Source organism: Drosophila biarmipes, chromosome 3R, assembly GCF_025231255.1.
Source record: "Drosophila biarmipes strain raj3 chromosome 3R, RU_DBia_V1.1, whole genome shotgun sequence".
NCBI classification, from domain to species: Eukaryota; Metazoa; Arthropoda; class Insecta; order Diptera; family Drosophilidae; genus Drosophila; species Drosophila biarmipes.
Window position 1 is genome coordinate 4,304,919 of NC_066616.1, and position 21,989 is coordinate 4,326,907.

The 21,989-nt window shown below is 46.7% G+C and overlaps 5 protein-coding genes and 1 non-coding gene across 9 annotated transcripts; 3 read left to right on the forward strand and 3 right to left on the reverse strand.

Annotated features, from left to right (window-relative positions):
• Positions 1 to 216: 216 nt before the first annotated feature.
• LOC108032942 (protein downstream neighbor of son homolog) lies at positions 217 to 2,255 on the reverse strand. The gene is made up of 3 exons (XM_017107016.2): positions 2,093 to 2,255; positions 1,876 to 2,033; positions 217 to 1,826 (listed from the first exon to the last, which is right to left on the reverse strand). Exons 1-3 carry the CDS (start codon positions 2,138 to 2,140, stop codon positions 326 to 328), a joined length of 1,707 nt encoding a protein of 568 aa, XP_016962505.1. The 5' UTR covers positions 2,141 to 2,255; the 3' UTR covers positions 217 to 325.
• A 1,149-nt stretch (positions 2,256 to 3,404) lies between these two features.
• LOC108032866 (transcription factor Ouib) lies at positions 3,405 to 4,927 on the forward strand. The gene is made up of 4 exons (XM_017106866.3): positions 3,405 to 3,593; positions 3,649 to 4,280; positions 4,452 to 4,565; positions 4,627 to 4,927. Exons 1-4 carry the CDS (start codon positions 3,468 to 3,470, stop codon positions 4,748 to 4,750), a joined length of 996 nt encoding a protein of 331 aa, XP_016962355.1. The 5' UTR covers positions 3,405 to 3,467; the 3' UTR covers positions 4,751 to 4,927.
• A 521-nt stretch (positions 4,928 to 5,448) lies between these two features.
• LOC108032858 (uncharacterized) lies at positions 5,449 to 6,652 on the forward strand. The gene is made up of 2 exons (XM_017106859.3): positions 5,449 to 5,628; positions 5,688 to 6,652. The coding sequence occupies exons 1-2, from the start codon at positions 5,610 to 5,612 to the stop codon at positions 6,464 to 6,466; spliced, it is 798 nt and encodes a 265-aa protein (XP_016962348.1). The 5' UTR covers positions 5,449 to 5,609; the 3' UTR covers positions 6,467 to 6,652.
• Positions 6,653 to 6,796: 144 nt separating this feature from the next.
• Positions 6,797 to 21,518, reverse strand: LOC108032909 (chitin synthase chs-2). Of its 4 annotated transcripts, none has more exons than XM_017106973.2 (11): positions 21,413 to 21,518; positions 14,528 to 14,723; positions 13,838 to 14,081; positions 12,419 to 13,648; positions 12,083 to 12,353; positions 10,101 to 12,031; positions 9,205 to 9,381; positions 8,381 to 8,581; positions 7,798 to 8,163; positions 7,631 to 7,732; positions 6,797 to 7,485 (listed from the first exon to the last, which is right to left on the reverse strand). In XM_017106973.2, the coding sequence occupies exons 2-11, from the start codon at positions 14,668 to 14,670 to the stop codon at positions 7,315 to 7,317; spliced, it is 4,836 nt and encodes a 1,611-aa protein (XP_016962462.1). In that variant the 5' UTR covers positions 14,671 to 14,723; positions 21,413 to 21,518; the 3' UTR covers positions 6,797 to 7,314. The 4 variants fall into 4 exon arrangements, with proteins under 4 accessions (XP_016962462.1, XP_016962460.1, XP_016962461.1 ...); XM_017106971.2 differs by lacking the exon at positions 9,205 to 9,381 and adding an exon at positions 9,464 to 9,640; XM_017106972.3 differs by lacking the exon at positions 9,205 to 9,381 and adding an exon at positions 9,464 to 9,640 and having other exon boundaries at positions 21,026 to 21,483.
• Positions 15,579 to 16,622, reverse strand: LOC108032910 (uncharacterized). The gene has a single exon (XM_017106974.3). It carries the CDS (start codon positions 16,500 to 16,502, stop codon positions 15,693 to 15,695), a length of 810 nt encoding a protein of 269 aa, XP_016962463.1. The 5' UTR covers positions 16,503 to 16,622; the 3' UTR covers positions 15,579 to 15,692.
• Trnar-ucg (transfer RNA arginine (anticodon UCG)) lies at positions 16,972 to 17,044 on the forward strand. The gene has a single exon. It is a non-coding gene; the product is annotated as a tRNA-Arg (tRNA).
• Positions 21,519 to 21,989: the final 471 nt, after the last annotated feature.

Below are 21,989 nucleotides of genomic sequence, written 5' to 3' on the forward strand. Positions count from 1 at the left end.
TCTGACCCGCTTAAAGATTAACTAAACGACTGTTTATAAAAAGTCTAGAGGATTTCGCAACTCGGTGAAACTTTAAACCATTTGCGAATGTTGCTTAATTCATGGCCCGATTGGTGCGTTTCTTGGAATACGTCTTAATCGACATTCTTGCAATACGCAGTTTTAAGGCTTTGGTAGCAGACCTTATTCGTCAGACCAAGCATTCTCCATTTACAATTGGCTAGAACAATATTTTATTTCACGTAACAAAATGTACATATTAAGAATTAGGCTACAAAGCAAGCTGCCCTTCAATGCGATGCCGCAAGTGTGGTGAATTCGTTCCCTAACTCCATGCATATCCCTCGCCTCTTTGGTAGCAAACGCGCTCCAAAAGGCCAACAGCATGTTGCCCAGTACGGCAGATAGAACCCACCACTCCTGGTAGCAGCCCGCACTCAGATAGATTCTGCTCACCGAAGACCTGCCCGGCGGCATCCTCTCCTTCTCCATCCGGCTGCGGCGCCTCCGGACTCTCGAGCAGCTTTTGAGTGGCCTTGCTGAAGGCCAGTGTGTTGACGCTGCTGGCCAACGTGGAACTGAACATTTGGCGCGTCTCGCATAGCAACTCAGCCACGCTTGGCAGGAATGTGGGCAGGATCAGGCCCTTTATGTCCACACTGAAGTAGTCGACGCCGTCTAGGCGGACTTTCTTGGACCGCGGAACCAAATGCTGCATGGTGGCCTTGGGAAAGGCCACTGGCGACAAGAGAGTGGGAGGGACACCTGCCAGGCGGCCCACTGTGCTAATGGCACTCTTGGCATTTAAAAGATAACTGAAGAACCCCTGGCATTCTACGCCATCAATGAGGAGCAGGGAGTTGTCGCTGAAATCCTCCCGCATCTCGGCAGCCTGCTGCTTCCTGGCATGTGAGGATTGTATGCGTCTCAACTCGCGCTCGTCCACGCCCAAACTCTCCAGCCAGTCCTCGTCATCATCCTCGTCTTCCTGAGCAGGTGGGGGTGCCTCATCGGCGTTTTCTGGGCCCAAGGAGCTACTAGTGCTTTCCTCGGGAAAGCTGGTGTCGAGTGCGTTTCCGTTGGCCTCACTTTTCAAAGGCATGCTGAACTCGATCCCCTCCTGCCGGAGGGCCTGGCGCATTCCCCGCGTCGATGGAGTGACCAGAGCGTGGCTCTCCGCCCGACCGCCCACTCCCGCAGCCCGGAACAGCACTGTGAAGGTGTTGGCACACAGGTAGAAATATGGGCACTGGCGAGCCCGCAACAATTGGAACAGCCCGCGAAAGCTATAGTCCCACTCCTCGGCCAAAGCCTTTCGTTCCCGTTCGCCCACCACCACGCCCACGTTTTCCTTTGCAGTGCGCGGAAAGAGGGTCAGCCAGGGCAGATGGGGATGTTGCCAGTAGTAGGTGCACTGGTTAAAACGCGTGGCGTCCGAGATGTCCAGCGTGCTCTCTGTGCGCTGCGGATCCATGCAGCGCACGAAGCTGGTGAGTCCGCTGGCCAGCTGCGAGGTCTTCAGCTGGATGGCTGGCAGCTCTGTGGGACAGAAGAAGCGAGCTCGCGTCTTCAGCGACCAGTCCACTGGTAAGTGGCTGGTGTGCTTCTGTCGGGCGGCCAACTCCGCATCGTCCTCGTCCTCGGCGTTGTTTTGGGGCTGCTGAAAGAGCTTGGCAAAGGCCTGCGGGTCATACTTTTGGAGGACGAACTTGGCGGGCGGTGGACGCGTGGGGGTTTCCCGTACAAAGCAGGAGGAGGCGGTGACCACAGTTTCGAGCTCCTGCACTTCGGTATCGATTCGCACCTTCTTGGCATCGTCTGTGGATCTGCGCGGGAGTGGGTAAATGGGTTTCACAGTGAAAGTGCGGAACTCACTTGGCAAATGGGTTCTTTCTCTTTTGGGCTAGTTTGGCCTCCAGCAGTTTGGTTTTATCGGTCTCGTCCACCTGGAGTCCCGGCCGCTTGTTGTTATTGTTGCTCACACGTGCGGCCAACTTGTTCTTCTTTTGTTTGAGCCGCTGCAGCTTTATGAACTGGAAAGGAAAACAACAGTTTGAGTTGCCGGCAGGTGGTCCTCCGATTCCATACCCACATCATCAGGTCGCGTCCATTTGGAAGCCAGACTCGCTTCGCTGGACATGCTTAAATCCAAATAAGCGAAAGGGGCGATCAAAATTAAGGAAACGTTTTGAGTATCCCCTGAAAAAATGTTCCAAACTTTTGCACACAAAAAACATTAAAGGCGCGCAATTGGAGATGGGCAAAAATATCAGATGGCGAGACGATCGATTAGTTTATCTTTGCAATTTGTCCACCCCCGAAAACTGTATAGGGTATTCCCTAAACGAATAAATAAGTACTTTTTTTTACTTAAAAATTGTATTGCACTTAACTCTTAATCGGTGAGCTGCTCAAAATTTAAAAAAAAACTTTAGCAATTGAGGGATTGACCAAAAGAGGTATATGACATATGACACAAGTTGTTAACTTGTTATAAGGTAAAAACATTCGCTTAATTTCTGTTTAATTGCTCAATTGGTAAAAGTTCAAAAGAAAAATTTACAAACCTCGTGGTTGTTAATTAATAACTTATACAATAAGTTTTATGTGTAAAGTTAAGGAATTTCAAGGGGCTTACAGTCATAATGATATCGTTATAATTTCCTCCATCTTTAGTTGTTCACTAGTTACGGCAGTCAAAATGTAGCTATTTAAACTGTTTTTCCGCAAAACCTGTGGGAACTAAATTTTTTTATTTTAAGAAGTGAAACTGACAAACAAAACAAAATTTTCATTTAGAGAAATTTGTTTTGGGTATAACTTTTGTACAAAGTATCGGACTTTAAAAAATGTGGTGTTATTCGCTGCAAATTTTGATAAAGAATAAAACTAGACTAATAAGCCCAGACACTTACCTCCAACGGATCAAATATGCTAAGTTTCTCTTACACTTTCACCGCTCTTCTCCAAAACCAATTGATTTTCTGTGAGACCTAAGGTATTATTTTTTATCAGATACATAATTAAAATTAGTGCATTAAGAAATACGACTGACTTTTGTTCATATATTTAAAGCTAATGGAAAATTAAATTAAAAATTGGTTTCAAACCCTAGTGCTTTGAGTGGCAGCCCACACGTTATCTTATATCATAAAAAGTCGCTATCCATGTAAGGTTATTTTTATCAGTTTAGTTATATTTCAGAATGCTCCGTCAGCACAACACTCTTATAAGACAGAGGGTATGTCTGCAACGGCTACCAAATTATCCCAGTCTGAACAGCCAATAATGGATTTAAAAGGCCGATTGGCAAATTGAAATAGCATCGATATAATATCGATGCGTAACTTGAATCGATTGACAGCACCTGCCTTAGACCTATTGACCACCCCTAAGCCGCCTGTCACTGCCATCACTACCTGCCACAAGTTTTTAACTAAAAGGTAAACAAAATTGTTTAATAAACAATGAACCTCGATCAGGTCTGCCGAATATGCGCTAACAAAATCAGGGATCAGAAGCGCGAGCGCAACGTTTTCAAGTACTTGCGCGGAAAGTTGCTGGTTCAACTAAAGCTGATTACTGGAGTGGAGGTAACTTTGCTGAAATGTCCGTAATGTCATGTGTTTACAATTTCGCTTCCCTCAGCTGTCAAAGAACCAGGGCCTACCGGAGTTCATCTGCGAGCGCTGCTTTTCTGAGCTGGACTTGGCCACCAAATTCCGCGAGCGCTGCATCTTCTCGCAGAAGTATCTGCTGGATATAAGGACGAAGACCCAGGATCCCAGCATAGTCTACATAGATGAATGTCCCGAGCCACTGGACGAGCAGTTGATCGATGCGGATCAGTTGGAAGAGCAGGACGACGAGGAGTTCTTGGTATATGAGGAACTGAAAGAGGAGGAAGAAGATATAGACGAATTTCCCCCAGAAGACGATCCCGAGGCTTCGGTTATGGCGGCCGCAGAGGCGGCACACCAGGCGGATATCCAGGAGCAGCAACTAGAACGGGCGGCCAAACGTCGCAGAAACTTCTTCATCTGCGACGAGTGTGGGCAGCTATTCAACGACGAGTACGTCTATAATGAGCATCTGGACGGGCACCAGGACCGCAGGGAGATGAAACAGTTCTTTCCGTGCCCAGAGTGCCCGCAGATCTTCAAAAAGAAGGCCCTTCTGAAGCAGCACCGTGCCCAGCTCCACTCGGGCCATCGCCAGTTCCGATGTTCCATCTGTAACGAGGTGTTCTCATCTCTGGGAGCCAAGCTGCGACACGAAAAGTAAGGATTCCAAAACATAGGGTTATCCTGCATATTATTTAAAATTATGGTAGCAGATGGTTTTTAAATTTTCCAAAAATTACAAACTAACGCTCTTGAGCTTATTTTATTTCTAATGTGTAACTTTTTAGGGTTTTTGCAGTCTATGAAGTAACTTTTTTTTTGCTTCAGGGCCCACCAGAACGAAAGACCTTATCCATGCTTGGAATGTGGAAGAATTTTCAGCAGCGTCTCCGCTTTGCAGGATCACTGTTTGAATCACATGGAGGACAACCGGAAGTTCAGGTGACACCTCATTTTTCATAGCTGTTTGCCTGAATCTTAATATCATTTGTCTTCTGATTAGGTGTGAGCCCTGCAATATGGATTTTATAACTAGAAATAATCTGCTGGAACATACGAAAACCGAACCGCACAAGCTATTGGCTAAACATATGCAGGATGAAATTGAACTTATCTTCGACAGTTAATCGTTGTTTTATTCCTAAGTTATCACTTGTTTTTATCAGTAGATTCTATGGTATCAGACAAAGCTCATATGCGCATTCTATCCAATAGTGAAACCGCTATTATGTTGATTTAGTTTATTATTTTGAGATAAGGTCAGAAAATAAAGAATTAATAAAATATGTTCATTTAATCGAAAATCACATGATGCCAAAAAGCGTAGGTATAAGAGCAATTGGGCGTTTTTAAAGAAGTTTTGTAATATTAAGGATCATAAAATTTTCTGAGCATTTTTTGAGATTTTTCGGAGTTTTATCCTTTGTTTCTGAACTTGAAAATAAACTAAGTTTCAAGGATATCTGATTTTTAAAGGTTAGATCTTATTGGCACTACAATTTTGAGAAAATATTTAGTGAACCTCAATCCTTAATCCACTCTTTATGAGGAGCCATAAATATTAATGGGCCTTAAATAATTATGCTTTATTAAGAATGCTTCCTTCCTCCCAAATTTATTACCACTACCCAAGTTCCTATTTCTTTTAGTTAAAAATGGTTGTTTAGTTTAAGAGCATCTATATATTACCGCCGGAGATTGGCGCTAATCTAATTCCCAGTCTCAAAAGGACTGTCTCAACATGTTGAGCTTTCAAATTCGACGCATGCGCCCGTCATATGTACCTAATCAGCTTTAAATGCTTTATATAGAGGGCATGGAATGCATTTACGAATATTTTACGAAATCAACTGGTAGCCGCCACATCGGACCGGAGAGCCCTACGTCACATTGTTATACACACCGAATCGAAGCAGCTGCCGCCGAAAAATCAATACCTTACCAAACTTCTACGTGGACGGTTGAAAACGCTTAGAAACGCGCAATATGCTTACCCGTTCGCCAAGTAAGTCGTCAAAAATAATGGTGACATGTGATTCAGATGAACACTCCTCACTTTTACAGCTGCTCACGTGTTGGTTGGGGTGCTCCTAGTCCTTTCAAGTGGCTATCAGGTGGAGTCCTATGGCTCTAAGGACATTTTAGCAGATGCCCTGCTGACGGATTTGCTCAATCGTATGGACAACGATATGCAGGTGGGCTATTACGACGTGGACAACGAAGCAGCTGCTGGCCCCAAGGATAATGTTGACCTGGTCTCCCGATCGGAGTACGCCAGGTTGTGTGATGGCGGAAGCGACTGCATCCTGCCCTCGGGAGCAGGTTCCAATCCTTCGCTAAGGGACCACGAGTTCATGCAGCACAGCTCGCTATGGGGTCACCAATTCATCTCTGGAGGAATGGGAGAGGGTCCAAATAGGTATCCAACCATTGTGAAGAACGATGCTGGCCTGCCTGCCTACTGTAACCCCCCTAATCCGTGTCCTGAAGGTTACGATATGGCGACCCAAGGAGGCAGCTGCATTGTGGATTTCGAGAACACGGCCATCTTTAGTCGTGAGTTCCAGGCTGCTCAGGACTGCACCTGCGACAACGAGCATATGTTCGACTGCTCGGATCAGGATAGTGCGGATACGGGATCGGAGAAGAGTGACTTGAACTCCGCTGTGGAGCAGTACATTCTTCAGATGGGCCAGGAGAACAGCCTCAACAATGTCAACAGCCTGGTGAAGAAGGCGGGATATCCTGCAATGCCCGATCCGCGTATGGAGCCTGCGAATCCGTTCCTCCAGGGCGATCGCCTTCCCATCGCCGCCAAGAAGGGCAACCTGCTCTTCCACTAAACTAGCTCGCTGATACCTCGAGCTTATTCGACCATACCTACATCGTTTTCCGTACTGGGTGTCTAATTCTATTACCTATTATAGTTGGTTATCAATGTTGTCCCGCAACCAAAGTCTAGTAATGTTCCTTTCTTCCCCGCAGATAAAGTTATTCATATTAAACATAGGCTCTAAGCCGAATACAAACACTTATTGTTTTAAACGTACTTAAGGGTGGCACACGAGGCTTGTTACAGCCGGGTACTTGTAGAGAAAGAGCTTCCGAGGCTTATTATAATCCATTTGTATTGTACTTACAATCTGCTTTGTCGTCTTATTTTTTCAGTCAAATTTTACATTCGATAGTTGTATTTATTCTTCGTATTAAAAGTTGTACAAACCATCAATATTATTTGTGTAAAAGAGAACTATCTTCGCAATGTCGAATACATAAATAGGTCATCTCACTGCTGCACTTGCGAATCAGCTTTGCGTTGAGTATTTTGTGTCAGCATGCACTGGTCGTGAGTCCTGGTGGATCCACACGGGGATTGACTTAATCATAACCTAACAAGTGATAGTTTAGTACATTGTATGAATGTTGTTGCCACCATAAGCGTTCAGCCCACGCACACGCACACATCGGCACTGGCAGTGTGATTAGCTAAGCATAATGTTCGTTGTGTCGTCAGGACCCTCCTGTCCTGAATCTCTCGCGTCCCTATATATACTATACAACACAATCTCTCCTGACTACAACTCTAGGTGTTGGCTTAGTCTTACGTTTAGGCAGTTTATGGAAAGAGCCGGAATTCGTTAACAAGTTGTCTAGGTCTAGCTTAGCACTATGTCTAGGATGTACGGGAGATTCACAGGCGACCTGCACCATTGCCGCCGTTGGTGTTCTGGCTCCAGGAGACCTGGTGGTGAGGGTGAGGGTTCCGTGTGGTCAGACGCAGGGAGTTGCCGTCCCCGTCCTCGTCAATCACGTGCTCGTAACCCTGGTTGATAGTTCCGCCCCCATTCGAGCCGTAAATTTGCTGTAGGACAAAAGGAAAGATTTAGTATTTGAAAAAAATTAAACTAATGAAATCAATGTTTATGCGTTCTGAATCAAGCGTTTTCCTCAAAAGTAAGCAGTGTTTGAAAGCTAACTATTTAAATGTTTTTGTAATTATATCCTACCTCGGCAGCACCTCCGTTTACATTGAACACATCCTTGATGCTGATGCCGGCATTTGAAACGCGTCCGCTTCTTTGATTGGGCAGAGCTCCGTTGTTGTTGACCTGTATAAAACAATGAGAGTGAAAGCTGTCTTTTTAAATGCCGGAAGAACGTGTTCAGATCTTACCGGAGCCCCAGTGGTAATCCCGTACTCGTTCTTCGCACCCAGAGTCTGCATGGCGGACTTCCGCCTTTCGGCCATCACCGAATTCTTGCGCACCTCCAGTGCCCTGATGGTCTCAGCTCGCATTGTGAGGCGGCGTGTGAGAATGGGCGTGGCGGGATTGTTCTCCGCATCGGCGGTGAGTTTCAGGAACCGCTTCTTGAAAGCCACATCCAGGGTGCCGATTTGGCGACGCGGCTGCCGCGCCTTCTCAAGATTTTGGATTGTCTTTCGCCTAGCTATACGATCTGGGCCGGACCCGGAATCATTGTCGTAGTCCCCATCGATGCCCTGTAGTCTCTGCAAGTTCTTTACGATCTCCACTGCGTGCTGGATAGAGGAGCCAAACATATGATCGTATTAGATGACTTAAGTTTCAACATCAATTTCATAAGAAAAATGTTAGTTAGTTATTTTTTTATTAGTTAGTTATTGCATATTCTCTGGCTTTGAATAGCACACTATTACTATTACGTAGATTACATGTAACCATAAAACACATTCTATGTTAACTGATGTGAATATATTCCCATTCAAGCTGACTAACCTTATCTATTAGTTGATCCTGTGTAAGATCCTCGGATTTCTTCTTGCAGAAGTTCAGTTCAGTGGAGGCTAGGATATGCGAGATGGTTCCGAAACGATGGAACAACATGGCCGTGAACTGAATTATCAAAATAAGGGCAAAGAAGAACACGAACACCAGACCAATCGGCTCCAGCTGCAGATACTCCTTGGAGATGTGGACCTATGGGATAGACAGGCGATTAGCGGGGGCCTGGAGAATCCTGGTTTGGGTTAGTGACATTTAACGACTTGGTTGGTTGGTTTGAGTTTGGATAATGGCTGATCTCGATACCATTTGTTGGTGATTGTGGCATGTTGAGGTTGAGGTGTGATACCGTTCGGGAGGTTGGTTATATGTCGGGGTTGTTTATATATATTTGTTTGAACACATTGTATTGATGGCGGAGGAACAATGAACATGCTTGCCAAGATTCTGGGCATGTGTACAGAACAGTGATTTTTCGGAAGGGGATATTGCTTCAGTTTACCGTGTTGTCGTTTGGGGGCTAACTGTTAGAACCGCTTGAATGCCAATATGTTGTTCTGTCGTTTTTACATGATGTATTCGTATGATATAGGCCTGAACCGTTAGGATGGGGCTCAATAAACGGAAAAACCGAGAACAAAGAACATCATTAGCTGGTTGGTGATGTGACATGTCGAACGGGTAGTAAACATTTAGAGTGAAACAGAGGACAGAGGACAGGCAGGAAGTTAGAGGACCCTTCCAGAGGTTTAGGGTGAGACAAAACACTGACAGCACACTTGTGGTAGTAAACATCGTATAAAGCTTGATTTATAAACCTCAGATGTCTCTTCGATATAGGTAATGTTCGTTTTGACGCCCAACGGCCAAATAATGTGTAACTTGTCCTTGTTCAGTTGCAACAAGAAGACAATCAGCACGAACAAGGCGTTGGCCATGAAAAACGCAAACACCGACTTGTTTCGCAGCTCAATCAGGTCGGAGGCAATGCGGGCCTTCGTCCGTTTCAGATCGTGGTGCCAAAGAAAGAAATAAACCAAAAGAGTTGTGTTAGTTCGGCCGGCAAGTGGCAGTTACCTCCTGGGTGGACTCGTCGTAGGTGATGTTCGTCCGCACTCCGAAGGGCCACTTCACGTGTATGTTGTCCTTGTTCAGCTGCAGCAGGAACACGATCAGCACGAACAGTGCGTTGATCATGAAGAACGCGAACACCGACGAGTCGCGCAGTTCCTTGAGATCTTTGGCTATGCGGGCCTACAAGAGCGTTATCCGATGCGGCGGTGGTGTTATTGGGTGATTGTGGGGGGTTTCCCGAGAAAATATGCACAGAGAACTGTAAGGCTGGCTTCGGCTAGCCGAAGTCTTAATGTTCTTTCAAACTTTCTATACTTCATCTAATACAGCTTTCTTTGAAACATAAATATTTTATGAGGATTCTCCTGCTATATACACAAAGTTATATTTTTTAACGGCGAACTAAATTAAATTTCCATATTTTCAAGAAAACTAATGACAATAAATTCTTATTTCAATTCAACAGGTTTACTATAGCTGTAATGGGATCCTATTAAAAAAAATATTTAAAATGTTTATGAAAAAATTGAAAAATAATTCATATTCCAACAATAAAAAGGTTACTAAACAAGTTTGATTCTAAGCTTGGTAAGTTTAAAAAACCTGACCAGAGACTTATCAATCTAGGTGGTTTTCTCACCTGCTCCACTGGATCGTTGTCGATGGGATAAAGGTACTGGTCGATGAGGTCCTTCCAGAACTGGATCTCCGTGCTGGACAGAAAATCAACCTCGCCCTTTCGCACATCCGGGTCCTCGATCCAGTACGGGTTGGTAAGGAAATCTCGCTCCTGCTTCGGTTCCGCGGAAGTGTCCGAATCCGATTCGTCCGATTCATCGCCTGACTTCTCCGCCACTGAGGTCAGCAAGTGGTGATCCTTGGAGCCACTGGAGGTGGTTCTCCTCCTACCGTGTCGGGAGGCATGATGACCGTGGGGATCGACAGCACTCTCAATGGTGTCCATCCTGCTTTTGATCGAGTCCAGCGATTCGGCGATAGAGGTCAGCTGCTGCTTTTCATCGGAGGTCTTCCCGTGGGTGCAGAATATGCAGCGGAAGAGTCCGGCGAGCGAGAACTCCACGGAGCCCTCCTCGTCCCCGTTATCTCCGATTCCGCTCTGAAGAAAGCTGAGCATGCTCTTCTGCTTCACCCGCTTCTTCGCCTCTTCGGCGGCCTTCTTCTCCGCCTCCAGCTCCTTCTTGGTCTTCTTAGCCACCACCTCTCGCGTTCCCCAAGAGACGACGTTCAGGTTGATGATCGAGTACAGGATGAGCAGCAAGTACATAGACGGGATCGAGAGCAGATAGATTAAGCCGCATGTTATGCACCAGAACTCCTGTGGATGCAAACATGCGGCTATGAAGAATGATCCAACCATAGATATAAGGAAAATCGCCGAGGGCGAACCTATTCCGTCCTCTCCCAACTGCAAGGCAGTACCCACAATCACAGCCATCATAATCAGGGCATATGCTGTCGATAGGACTTGGGCCACAAACAATTGGATGTTCGATTTACAGGTGAAGCAGATAAACATGAACGCCAGGATGGGCACGATGTTGTAGTGGAAGGAGGTCCAGTTGTCGATGCGGAAGGCAGCCACGAAGGCACCCACCAACATAAGGAAAATGGTTCCGGGTCCCAGGATGGTGCCGCCCATCAACATCATCTGGTAGAAGATGTAGAGCAGGGATATGTTGTCATTGATCTTGATTGTGCGCTTTGCATCCGCCAGCAGGTCCATAATGTTGGCAATGGTCGAGGGCACCCATCTGCGCCGCTGGTTGTAGAACTCATTGAAGCCCTCGGGACAGTGGGTGTACGCATCACTGGCAGCCGAGTACTCCACACGGTATCCCCTCTGCAGGAGCAGCGTGCAGAGCCAACGGTCCTCGCCCTGATCGTACTGCACATAATGACGGGCCTCGTCCGATCGCGTTGTGTACTTCTTCATCACGTTGTCGTCCATGAGGGCCTTGCCCCTGAACAGGGAGAAGCAGCCGGGGGAACAGAGCACACAGCCAATCATGTGCTCCGTGGCCTTCTGCAGCCAATGACCAATGGCGTACTCGAACAGCTGGTACCACACCATGGGCCCCGATCCCACTGGATGAATACGGCCACAGGCGGCTCCCAGGTTCTTGTTCTTCTTCATCAAATCCACCAAAAGGGTAACCGCGTTCGGCTTGAAGTCGATATCTCCGTCCAGGGTCAGTAGGTAGGTGTTCTCCGCGATAGCGTCCTTGCGGTCCACCGATATGGGGAGTTCCATGAGGCGATGGCCCAGCAAGTAGTACATGTACATAACCTGGGACCAGCGCTTTCTGTGACGAATACGATCCTTGTCCTTGAGGTGAGTGATGAACTTGGTTTTTCCAGGAAGGGTCCACACCAAGCGTCCTCCATACGGGGTCGGGTACTTCTTGGGCGGACGCAGCCTGATCGTGGTCTGGTGAATCTCGGAGGCAGCCTCGTCCATGGTGGCGATCAGGAGCTTAACGAACCGGTTGCACTGAATGTCGTCATCGCTGTGATCCGAGATCTCGAAGGCGTCGTCGAAGAAGATGTGGGCTGAAATGGAAACGTTAGTGGGATACTACCAGATGTGTTAACATTACTGACTTTCGAACTCGTAGTAGTCCGGATCGAGGACCCTCAGATACTTTTGGGCCACACGGCGAGCGCACTGGTCCTCGTCCATCCGCATGATGCTCTTCAAGAACTCAATCATCTCGTCCTTGGTCTCGTGCCACATGGTGGCGCAGGAGTAGATTCGGGTGATGTTGTCCGAAGACTTAATGGATGGTTTGTTGGGTGCCGAGGAGCGGTCCGTGTGCACCGAGATGGTCTCGTAGTATTCATCTCCCTTTTCCTTCTCGATTTCCGAAAGGTCCTGCAAGACAGAGATGATACATATTATTATTATACATATAGTTATGAATCCCATTTTTTACTAACCTCTGTTTTCACATCCGCCTGGTCATCACGCCTTCTGTTCAGAGCCATGGACTGATCGATCAGCAGGGAGGAATACATGGGCTGCACAAACAGCTTCTCGGTGGTGGCCAGACGCTCGCACTTGGGCGTCCAGATGTGCAGGGCGATCCAGGTCTGACTCAGGAGCCACAGGATCCAGGCCCAGGCCATTTGCTCGGTGACGAAGTTGTTAAAACGGAAGTTCGAGGGGCTCGTGAAGAACAGGTAGTCCGGAATAGTGTCATGGAAGAAGCAGGGGTCGTCAATGCGGATGCCACAGGCGGCGATCAGGAACGTGACGGACAACGGAACTGTTAGACTGACTGGGAACGCATAGCTGAATCCCTGGATGAGAATCTTGCAGGCGAACTTGCCAAAGATGTAGCACAAGTAGGCTCCGAATATCTGCAGGAGCAGGACGTACACCACCGTGTTGTAGGCGGCATCCACATCCACAGTGTCGATATTGGCTGACTCCAGAGTGTCGGGAAGAACACCGCCCAGACCAGCGGGCAGTTCGTAGACGATGATCTTGTGGGGCCCGAAGGCGTCTCCGTACATGGCAAACAGATTGCCGGGCTCCTCCCCTTGTGCCCAGTAGATCATTAGTGTAACGGTGAAGAAGAGCAGGATCTTCCAGATGGAGAGGAATATGTGGCAGAAGTAGCGGGTGTACTTCATCTCGTCCTTGATGCGACCTAGAGCTCGTACCAATCCAAGGGGAGATTGGGGCGACACGTAGTTCTCCCACCAGCCGCACGAGATCATCACACAGGCCACCGGGATGACCCAGAGTTCCCGGCGGTTCTCCAGCAGTGGCCAGATCACCAGACCCGTTACCTGGGCCGCCACCGCTGCCAGGTCGATAATCACCTTCACAAACCGCTTGCCCTCCTTGGAGGTGCGTGACAGCAGGCCGAAGATGCCCGGCACCACGCACAGGCAGTTGGTCAGCATGGCGCCCTGGATGGCGTCGATCTGGGGCAGAACCACGAACATCAGCAGGGCCATGCCCACGGCACTCAGACTCTCCATCAGCCAGACAAAGAGGAAGTGCCCCGTGCGCGGCACCTTGAAGGTCTTGAAGAAGCAGATACGGGCGGAACGGATCAGGGCTCCTATCTCTGGCAGGGCGTAGGCTATCAGCAGCGCCCAGATCCAGGCAACTCTCTCCTCCTCGGGAAGCCGTACCACGAAGCTCTTGTCGCGGCCCTTTTTCAAAATAATAGAAGGAAGAGATAAGTATAAATAATAAATAAATAAAATAAATAGTTAGGTTTAACCTAATCACGGTTTTAATTAATTATAAAGAAATGTTAACTTGTTGTGTTGGATAGGTGAACTTTACAGTTGTCTTTTAAGATCCTTATCAGACCCAAATCCCTAAAGAGATCCACTTACCAAGTCCTTATTGCAGTACTCCATCTTTTTATCCTTGCGCACTTGCGAGGTCATGAAGAGCATTGTACCCTTGGCGATGACGCCACCGGTTAAAACTATGATAAACGTAATCACATAGGCGAAGATCTTTAAGATCTTTACGGTTAATTCTAAGCACTCCTGGTTCGCCGTCGACCCGGTCTCAATCTTGATCGGCGGATCCCGAAACACATCCCAACCCTTGGTTTCTTGTATGGTGCGTTGGCTGAAATTAGGGCGCGGTTATATAACACTCGAAAGATCATACGAATTTATTAAAATATGATATTATGATACTACATGTAAAAAATCGGTATTATCAAATAATTTATTTATGTATTATGACATTATGACGGTATGGCAACTGTTGGCCGAACGCATTTGAGGAACACGATCAACTCTCAGACCACTGATCTGTGATTTTTGCAAAGCTCGCTCGACTGGGCGATCTTGACTTCCGGCACTGGATAGCCCCGGCTCCGCCCTGCACTGAAAGTGATTGTGAGGCAACGGCGGAGCGGGTTTAATTACAGCCGTCTCGCTGAGACACTTTGGTTCCGGTTGCCTTTCCGCGGTAGCTGGCAACCGTGGAGCCGGCCATAGACCGTAATACCTTTGGAGGAAACTCTTTGGCCGAAAAATCCACAAGAGTCGACCAGAGTCGAGACCTACCTGCCGCCATAGATGTCGTGAGTCAGGGGCGAGCTCTCGTCGTCGGTGAAGTTGTTGTCGTCGCTGTCGCCGTGCTCCCCGGCGGCTCCCGCTCCGGCTCCTTGCCCCGGAGGGGCCATCGGGCGATGCCGCATCGCAGACATCTCCCACGGTTGGTGCTAGCCCCCAATCTTGGCGCTGAGTGCCCAATGTTCGGCTGCAAAGAGGCGGGGAGAGAAGTAAGTAATTGAGCCCAGGTTGCGATGGCTCGATAAGCCGGTTTTAATGGACAAGTAATTTATGGGTATGGGAAGCGGCTCCCAAGGACAGGCGTCCTTTGACTCCGCCCTCGGACCGGTTTATGCCCTTTACTCAAGTCCCAAGACGAACCTTGAAAGCTTCTGTTACATGTACACTTAAAACAATTTATATACACAAGCAAGTGTTTCTAAGGTGAATGAAAATATTGTTATCTTCTGTTCAAAGTTTTAGTCCGGTTGGATTTAGAAACCGGTTTTACCTAAATACAATGAAAAGTATGTGGAGTATATTTTCTTTTTTTTTATCCTCATAGCTTAAAGTAGTGACTCATGACTTTGGAACCTCTTCGCTTATTTTACATCTGCCCATGATCTCGTGCGCGTCCAGATTTTTCTCAGCGGCTTTCACTTTCACTTCTGTAATTTCCAGCACAGCGTTATTTAAGAAATGGTTGGAGCTATGTAAGTCGCATGCACCAGTCGAGACTTCGATTCGCCTCAGTCGTTCCACATGTGGCACGGAACTGAAACCAATGTTGCCTGGGTCTTCTTCTCTTTTTATGGTAATTAAGTACGATTACTTGTTTGAATTGCAGCCGCAGTACTGCTCGTATTGTTCTGCCAATGCAGGCCTTGTGCCAGATTCTGGTCCGAGTGCAATATCTGTGATTATGAGGCAAATTGAAGACGGTACTCAATTGGTATTGGTCGTGTGGGGACGTGTCTTGGGAGGTATAAGAAATACAATTAATCAAAATTGTAAAAATGGGTGTTGTTCCAAATGTGCAGAGATATAGAGCCCAACCAAAATATTTAAGGGGAAACCACAATCTGATTGCCATTATTAGATATTGCGCACTATTGTTCGTTGTGAACTTTTACAGAGCAGAAGATAAAGAAGGAGCAATCGAAATCCTGTTTCTCGTCTAAAACTCATTCGCATCGGGAATATCATAAAATATATCAGAAGAACTCGGAGACACTTGAGCAGAATCCAAAGCGGCGTCTTGATACGGCTCTTCAGTTCTCGTGGATTCGGGCGAAGGTGGAGATACAGAAGTTTCCTGCAGTCTGTAAAGCTTTTCTCTGAGCCTGTGAGACAGTTGCACAGGAGTTACTATATGATTGCAGACTATGGCTTTCCTAGGCCCTTTGGGCAGGGATCCTCCACTTTGTCGTTGCCTCGCGCGAACGTCGTTCTCGTACTTGCGACTGGGGGTTTTCTGTGGTATTTTATCGCTCCTTGGAGGGCTGTCGGGAGGATGGCTTTTCCGGGACTTTCTCGACCTGCTCGGCTGGGTTTCCCGAGCCTGCGCTGCATGGGAAGCATACAGATTGAAGCGGCTGTCCAGGCTGAGCTTCACCACCAGGACGGATCGCTCGGATTCGTAGTTCCGACGGAGGGCCTCCAGGTGCCGGATGAGCTGCAGGTCCACCGGGTGGACCGCCCGGTGGGCGGTGACCTTCCGCAGCCTCTTTGTGATCTCCACCTCCGACATGAAGCACTTGACCAGCCGCTTGATCAGCGCGTTGAACTGCTGATCGCTGAGGGGCCGGCGCTCGGATTCCACCACCCGGAATCTGGCGTCTTCCACCTGGTCCGGGCGAATCTGACCCTTCAACATCAGCGGCGGCAGCTGGACGCCCCTCTTGCTGCCCAAACTGGAGCTGCTCAGATGGGTGACATCGAAGGTCCGCTTTTTGGATAGTGAGCCTGAATTCGCGGAGGTCTGCATGGTTTGTCTTACGGGGTGTCAGGAACAAAAATGAAATTTTGGGATTCTTCTATTGCATTGCAGTGTTACAATTAATCTGAACGGTCGATTTGACAAATTTTACAAAACTGTTTAACAGTTTTAATCGGCTAAATAAATCTCAATCAGCTGGAGTCCGCGAGGAACAGCTGGTTGCTCAAAAGGATGCTGTAGGCTGCGCCTGGGCCCCTGTGGAGGATTCTGCGCACAAGGCTTTCTTGTTGTCAGAGGATGAGCCACCCTGAAGGACGAACACGTCCCACACCCACACACAATATACAAAGGGGAACGCACAATTTTTAAGCTTGCGGCAGCGCAAGGGTGGCTTTCACACATATGTATGTGCGGAGGAGGGGCAGGATGCTTTCGCAGCGAAAGTGTGGTGAAAGTGTGTCCTTGGAGTGCGCCGTTTCGGGTTTTATAGGGCAGGAACAAACGTGAATTTTCAACAGACCGTGTGGCCTAAAGGATAAGGCGTCGGACTTCGAATCCGAAGATTGCAGGTTCGAGTCCTGTCACGGTCGAATTTCATTGCAATTTGCATTTTTTTGTATATTTTGTTTTATTGTTTGTCTTTGCAGGTTTTTATTTTGACTGACTGTGTCGTCAAAACTGATTTAGTAACTAATTTGGCATATTTTATCTATTCAAAAAGACATCCCAGTATTTTAAAGCACAATAAAAACCAGTTTCTTCTTCGACTGTTTGGCAACACAAAACCAATTTAGTATGGGAAAAATACGCAATTGAGCAACCATCGGACACAAGTCAGCAAAACGATTAAATTGACCACTGCCAGTGAATATCCAACAGAAATCTTGTCTTCTCTGATTCTTCTAAATGTCAAATGTCCCCTAGAATTGATCTTATGTACCAGTTGAACTTGGATTAGCTATGAATTAGCCATCTTCGGGTCTTTAGCTCTTCAAGTTGAAGTTTCTTGGGAGAAATTGAGTTATTTATTCGGTAGCTTTAATTTCATTTAAACTCTAAATTTGGGATATGCGAAAAAGTTATTTTAGACTTATTTGCTGTGTACACCTGGGCATAATTAAGGGAAACGAATGGGACCAGTTTGCCAAACAAATTTCTGTGCCAGCTTATATTGACTTCTGGTGACCAAATATGTTGCATACCTGTAGGACAAGTTTTTTTTATACACAGATGAAAATTTATAAGGGTTTACCTCCCACAAACTGTTCTGTGCGAAATCGTAGGATATGTGGTGGCAAAACATGTGATATACTTTGATTGATAGGAGGAAGTCGGTATACAGGACGAGTAATTAAAATAGCTTGAGAAGATGGTCAACATATAAAAAGTATTCAGCTTTGAATAAAGAAGTTCCTTTACTGGACAAAGGGCAAGCCTACATGTTTGAAAAATTGAACTCACTTGACCCTAGCCAGCCTCAACATTGTAGTACTTTTACCCACACACGAACGTGCTCGCCATACCAAGTGTGACCTAAGTGGGAGAAAATACGAGATACAAATCCCATTAGGCATTCATGTCGCGCTTTGAATCGTCGGCGAGGGCTAGAAAGATCGAGCCCGAAAAGGATTACGGCTCCGCAATTGACTTGGCGGAGTCGGAGAAACGAACATGTTCTTACATTCTCGTTGGCAGTAATAGATCTCCGATAGCCAACCGGTTGGAGCGGGCCAACTGGGGGTCTTGGAGTCGGTTTTTTGTGCTGCCCACCGAAATAGACAATGGGACACAGCTGCAGGCGTTGGGTGATTTAATAATTTCGTCTGTTGTAATACCACATTAGCGCCTGGTGGGGAAAACGGGGTAGGGCGGTAGGAGTGGGGCAGAGTAAATGTTTATTGGTCGAGATATAATGGAATATACACGCAACAAAATTATTCCTTATTGCTTTGTCAATTGAAAATTATTTTGTTTGGCACATACCGTAAACAGCAAAATTCTGATGAGGTTTTAATATGGGTACGTTTAACGCATTTTCTGGAGCTTCAGGTCCTATAAAGTTCTTATATAATCATCTGCTCAAACGGCACATTTTGGACATAAGTTAAATAAATATTTGTTTTCCGTGTAACCATAAGCATATGTTTCTGCCTGAATGTGTTGGCTGCGCGGCTAAGTCAGAAGCCAAAGCCGCCAAAGAAGGCAAACAATTAAAACCTGCGCTCCACCGACAGCCAGCCAGAAACACAGAAAAAAGTGAAAGTCAGATACTTGTAAAAATGCTATAGAAATAAGCGAGCGCAATCTATGCGATACTGGCGCTCAGATACCAAAGCGACTCAGTCGGGGCTGCAGCGGCTGTGGCTGCTTGGGCTGGCGCATAAATTGATTGCTACACTTAAGCCAACTAGTCAAAACGGGAACGCGGCAATCGAACCGGCCACGCCAACCAGCTGCCGACCGAACCGAATGTTGCCTATTGCCTATTGCCTCTTGTCGTTTGCTGATTGCCGGACAACCAGTTTTCGGCGGACAACAGGAAAACCAGCGAGCTGCGGCCAAGAAATATGCGCCAATAGGAGTAAATTCGCAAGCATTTTGTGAAAAATTGCAGGCGAGGCGAGCCGGAACGAACTGCGAGCCCAACGGTGACATGGCCAAGATGGGGCAAGTCTTGGGGTGGGTATCCGGCAGGGAGTGGGTTCGGCGAGCAGTGGTCAGCTCACTGGGATTGGCCGTCTAGCCGTGGACCTACGCTTGCCACATCAGAGAGCCACAATTGCTTGAAGGTTGCAATCCGATTGCAGGAATGCCAGAATCAGTGTGGTATGGACTCGGGTGAATCATGCCCGCAGATGCCAGGCAATCTATCTCAGAGCTGCACCCAACACTAAGCTTGAAAGTTCACTTATGAAGCTTGGGAGCTTACTCCATTGAGCTAAGCACGTTCGGGTTTCTAGGGATATTTCGAACACCTTTGGTTATCACATTTATAGTGTTTAACAAATTGCAATTAACACGAAACTCATAATGCAAGCTAAGTGGAAGCCTGTGAGTTGAATTTTTACTGTACAATTTTCCAAAAACGTTGGCGAACCTAGAATGGAATATTTCCCTACTCTAATGAGGGTTGAAAGAGAGACTAAGTCCCTTGAATGATATGACAACCTGAATCGATTTCAAATTCTACTAAAACTTGGCCCACGTGGAGTTCTTTCTCCGCATAGCCCTCGGTAGACCCTCAAAAAATTACGTTGACTTTTAAAGACATATAATGCCAACTCATTTAACGTTCAGTTCTTTCACCTTTAGTATCCTGTTTGCCTGAAGCTCTTCACCGTTATATTTTGCAAATATACAAAACCTTTTCGTCTGGAGTGAGTCACATTCCCTTTGGTAAACATATGCAGCTTTGTTGATGCGGACTAATGCAATTAAGACGCATTCAATTGCAGAAAATTTGATTGTTTTCGAGTATGAGGTGTGGTGTAATATTTATTGGAACCAAGTCATCCATGATTAGGCGGGATTGAATCAAGGTACCTTGATAATGTGGCATGAGTCACGGTAAGCTTAATGTTTGGTTTTTACGTAATGCGTAAGTTGAATCGGAACTGGCACTTCATATTGGTGTTTCGTTTTATTTGGGTTTTCTTGCGACTGGGACCTCAGAATGATTTGTCTTTTGTTCGGGCTTCAGCTTGGGCGTTCATTGATGAGTGTATTTTTGGCTTTGAAAGACTTATCCGATGAGTGGTCATCATTAATGGCATAGTTTTCGAGGGCTTTTACTTTGAGTGAGAGGAAAGAGAAAGGTGGTTTTGAGCTGGTAGTGAATTAAATGGTTAGATACTTTTAAGAAGTCCCTAAAGCAAGCGGCTAGTAAAACCTATTATCATAATCTATTTTACCATTGACTTTGAAATTGTTGAGCTGGCCTAACACCACAATTGGATGCTCCAAACTACAGTTGCCTGCTGTATGGAGACAAAACAAATAAACATTGACTATTTGCAGAGGTTTTTGTTTGGCAGCGAGCCACTCGTAAGATGTGAGCAAAATTTAAATGAGCAAGCAGTGAGAGAAGAAACCTCGATACCTAAAAGAAGAATCTTGAAGAGGAGGCGTCTGAGCGAGTCGCATTGGAAATGCCAAGCTGGTGAGTGGACGGATTCCGCGAGATGATCCAGGTGGAAACCAAGCCAGGTGACATTTCGCCCTGTGAAAGCAACCCAAACCCCCTTGGATGTGCTAAATGGCGAGAAAATGTAAGGCCGACTCGCCTTCGCTGCCTAATTTAATTCATAATTTATAGAACAAGTTGCTCGGTTTTTGGGTCTGTTGATTATTTCGGCGAACGGGTTTTGATCCGCAAACAACGCAAATCGTTTCCAGCTCCGAAATGCTAAATAGCCAGACTGGCTGCAGCTTGTAAAAAGCAAAAGTGTTGCCAACAAAACCCGTTAGCAGCAGCAGAAGCAGAAGAAAAGAAATGAAAAGCGAGAAGCTGGCAGCGAAATAGAAAGAGCTCCGTAACTTTCACATGCAAACACAAGGTAGGAGAATTATACCGTTGCTATCTGAAGATCGTACGACGATGGCGACGAAATGGCACAAAGAAAAGTCAACCCAGTCGGGCTGTTGTCTCCGCAGACAGCGAGAGTGAGCGACTTGGCCAGGTGAATGTGGCTCCGAGTTGTGGGCTATAAGAAGAACAGGGGAACTCCGAACTGAGGCACTTTTCACTGCACGGATTATGGATTTGGCCAACTTCCTTTCTCCCCAGCGGATTTGCCTGCGTGGCCCACTGGCTCGAAGACTTAATTTCGTATTTGATTTCTTTCATTAACTTTTCTCTATTGCTGGGGTGTTGGGTTGTTGTTGCTGCACTAAACTTTTGGCCCACTCACACTCGCTCGCTTTTGGCCACACTCAGACACACGCATGCGCGCACGTACCGTTTTGTAAGACGTTTCTCTCTGTTTCACTGCCGTCTCGACCGCGCAGCTCTTTTCGGGTTCGTTGTCTTGGCCAAACTGAATTGAAGTCTTTCGTTTTTGCCACTGGAAGCGGCCGCTCCGGCGTCGCAGTCGCTGCGCTGCCGCTGGAAGTGAATTTTTATGAGCGCTAAAGCTTGTTATTCAGTTTCTGCGGGGACCGCTCCGGGGACCAGTGCACCGGAGTTGTTTACCGCCTTTCTCTTCTTTCACCAACTTTTTTCTGTCAATTTACTCCTTCCCACACTGCATGTGTGTTGGATTTTAATTTGCATGCCTTTATTTCTTTTGTTTTTGCGACAACTTTGGTCGAGGTCGTCTGGTTTTTCTTTCTGCCGCTTTCTGTTGGCGTCTTTTTATTAATGCTGCTCCGATATTCCGATCTCAGAGAGCGATAGGTCCAAAATGGAATAAGCGCTCTGCGGCTGGAAGTAATTGACGATTAAATTCAGCTGCATTTACCGTTGTTGTTGCCTGGAAAGTCGCAACATCGGACTTAAGCAGGCTTGAAAGTTTAAACTGTCCTGAAGATTGTCTT